The sequence below is a fragment of the Artemia sp. Qi Xiang Cuo genome, chromosome 18 (genome assembly GCF_049724085.1).
Source record: "Artemia sp. Qi Xiang Cuo chromosome 18, ASM4972408v1, whole genome shotgun sequence".
Classification (NCBI taxonomy): Eukaryota; Metazoa; Arthropoda; class Branchiopoda; order Anostraca; family Artemiidae; genus Artemia; species Artemia sp. Qi Xiang Cuo.
This window is the reverse complement of record NC_142811.1, coordinates 20,344,596-20,347,891: the sequence shown is the minus strand read 5'-3', so window position 1 is coordinate 20,347,891 and position 3,296 is coordinate 20,344,596. Positions and strand designations below refer to the sequence as shown.

At 36.1% G+C, this 3,296-nt stretch overlaps 1 protein-coding gene across 1 annotated transcript; it reads left to right on the top strand.

The window, feature by feature from the left end:
* Positions 1-653: 653 nt before the first annotated feature.
* LOC148941307 (eukaryotic translation initiation factor 1A, X-chromosomal-like) lies at positions 654-1,094 on the top strand. Its single transcript, XM_089103892.1, has one exon. It carries the CDS (start codon positions 654-656, stop codon positions 1,092-1,094), a length of 441 nt encoding a protein of 146 aa, XP_088960018.1.
* Positions 1,095-3,296: the final 2,202 nt, after the last annotated feature.

Genomic DNA, 3,296 nt, shown 5'->3' with positions numbered 1-3,296 from the left:
CTCTCTCTCTCTCTCTCTCTCTCTCTCTCTCTCTCTCTCTCTCTCTCTCTCTCTCTCTCCTTCTCTCTCTCCTTCTCTCTCTCCTTCTCTCTCTCTCTTTCCTTCTCTATTTTTCTCTCTCTCTTCCCTCCATCTTTTTCTCCCTCCCCTCCCTTTCTCTCACTATATAGCTGTCACTCTTTCTTTCTTTCTGCTTTTCCCTATCCCTGTGTTTGTAGGTCTTTTTAGTATAGAATTACAAATTTCCTGGTTTAATCAATTTATTATTGTTGGGGAATATAGGCCAAATATTATCCCATGAACCATAAATTGTAAGGGCATTACGTAATAAACTAATTAGTAAAGAACGAACCCCATGTGCAACTAATGTCATCACCTAGTTTTAATATAACATCATTCATGGTTGTACCCTACAATTATGACGTCATTCATCATCTTGTATACAAAAATGCATTTTTTGCCAAAAAACGGAATTTATTCTAAATTTCGGGTTTTGTTAATTGCAAAATCATCTAAATGTAGCAGTCTCATTTAAAATGAGTTCTTTAACAGCTTTTTCCAAAACTGCAAAATAATTGTGATGATAAAACAATTCCGATCAGTACTCAAATAAGATTGAATAAGTGCAGTCTGTTTGAAGACTCTCATTGAAAATGTCTAAAAATAAAGGAAAAGGAGGAAAGAAAGGACGAAGAGGAAAGAATAAAAATGAGACTGAAAAAAGAGAATTGATATTCAAGGAAGATGGGCAGGAATATGCCCAAGTTACTAAAATGCTAGGTAATTGCCGCCTTGAAGCAATGTGTTTTGATGGTATAAAAAGGCTATGTCATATTAGAGGAAAACTTCGTAAAAAGGTATGGATTAACACAGGAGATATTATTCTTGTCGGCATTCGAGATTTTCAAGATGCAAAAGCAGATGTAATTCAGAAATATAATCCCGATGAAGCCAGAAACCTGAAAACTTATGGTGAAGTTCCTGAAAGTGTCAAGATCTCAGACAATCTGTTTGTTGGCGATGGATTGGATGACGAACTCGAATTTGGTGACGACTCAGGAAGTGAATGTGATGCAAATATTGATAACGTATAAACTGATTGTGCTTTATTTCTCCCTATTGCATTTAGTTCTAAGAAATTTGTTTCAGCGCCTTATCATGTCAAGATATCGTTTGGGATGACTATGCCCATCTTATATTTAAGAATTTGATGGACTTTATACTTTAATTCGCTTTTTGGTCGATGGCAGCGTGTGCTTTATGAAGGAATTGGTTTATTACAGCAGATTTATGAACTGATTTATAGTTGTATATTAAATGTTTGTTTCTTCTGAAAAAAATGCCGCTAATTCGGTGAGAGACTTTACCAAACAAGAAGAGCCCCATTGGTAATGGCCGGATATTTATCCTTAAACTGCTGGGAAAAGGCGATATGACAACCACAGAGGTTGTGTTTTGTTTTATTGTGGACATCAGTCGTTGACTGATAATCATTCAGTTCACTTCGTATTTCGTTCCATTTTGCTTCCTAAGTGACTTGCCTGAGAACACATTTTGAACCATCCCTGACTATGATTTACACTCGGAATATGGATTTAATTTGTTTGCGAATAATAGGTTTTGCAAACAAGTAATGTCGGAAATTTTAGTGCTTAACCTGAACGTTCTTACGCAATCACTTACAGATGATGTTAAGTTGGACGTAATAACATCTAAACGACTGTATTTTATGACCGTGATTTGTTTGTAAAACGAAGGAATTTTTGTATGAATAACTAGGAATTTCTACAAGAAATGTGAATCTTACGAAAAAAAGGACAATGTAACGGACATTTTTTTAAAATTATGGTCACTACTGCAAAACAGGGTAAGCCTATGCCAAATTTTTTATTCTTTCGCCATGTCAAACCCACGCTTCTGATGCATCCGTCACTTTAATTTCTAAAGTTAACTGAATGGCTTGAAAAGTTGATGGTTTAGTGGAATGCATGAGCCAGAGTAGCAAAACTATAAATGACTCCTTTCAGCGGCAGCCTCAAAAACCTGCCACAGGGACAACATATGCCATTACTCTTAAAATTACCCCAAAAACATTGCGTCGCTAAGTAACCGTAAAACCTTCGTTGACAGTTTATGTCCCGAAGAATCGGAGGAGATCTCCGAACTAAAGCGATTAACTTCTGAATGGTGCATTGTGGTCATATCAAAGGCCACAGCTAATCAGATTTCTGAAAAAAAAACTTAAACCGTTAGTTGAGGCAAGTGTGAAGCTACTATTGGTGCCGTGAAGGGACATCCTGGAGATCTGAGTGAAGACAGATAAGATCTTATTTCAAACGTTAAATTGCGGCTCGCCTTCCACTTTTAAAGTTTATTCCGATTCTCGTCAAGATCAAATCAGTGAAAATCGGTTCTTACTCAAGAATTCGTGTTCATTCCGAAACGTCGATATTCTTTTCACAAAAGTGGTCACAAAGCAGCTGATTGTCGTGATACACCCATCTGTTCGATATGTTGATCCTTCAATCATCAGTCAAATCGAAGTACACCATGCACTCAAGGCCGTATTCTGGGGAGGGGTTTGCCCCCTCCCCCCACCGTTCAATGTTTTTTGAGCAATAGAAGCGTAATATGAAATGCATAAAAACATATTTTGATGAGTTTTTTAAAGGTTTTTTCCTTATATTTGTCTGACTCGTAAATGTGTGCTAAAATGCACAAAAATACATTTATTATTCGTTTTTTTAAGTCTTTTTGTAACCAATTGTGGTAGGTTTACTAAAAAAAAAAAAAAAAATGTAAAAATAGTTCCAATATTTCGGTCGAGATCACTGATCATTTGTCCTTAGTGCAGAAATAGAAAAACACAGAAAACCCCCCAAAACAACCGCTAAAATAAATCAAAACAACCATTAAAATAAAAGAAGACTCATTCGATGTAACGGTGAAAGGATAACTGAATAAAAAATCCGGTATTCAATGACAATTGGACTTAGATATACGCGATTAAATCTATAAGCAATTCATAAGCGATCATTAAATACGCAATTAAATCTAAAACTTGACTTTGAAAAAGAGTTAAAAAAAATGTTTATGAAGAAAACACCAAACACGAGAAAAAGTTTTAAACTTTTCTTAGCTGGACTTTAATAAACAGCGAAACACAATTTTGAAGCTATCATTCTTTAATAGAATCGATGACGTTTGACCCATGATGGCGTCGTATAATCCCTTTTAGGACCAGGTAGCAGAAAAGTGCATCGGGGGAGGGTGGGGGGGGGTCTGGTTGCCCTCCA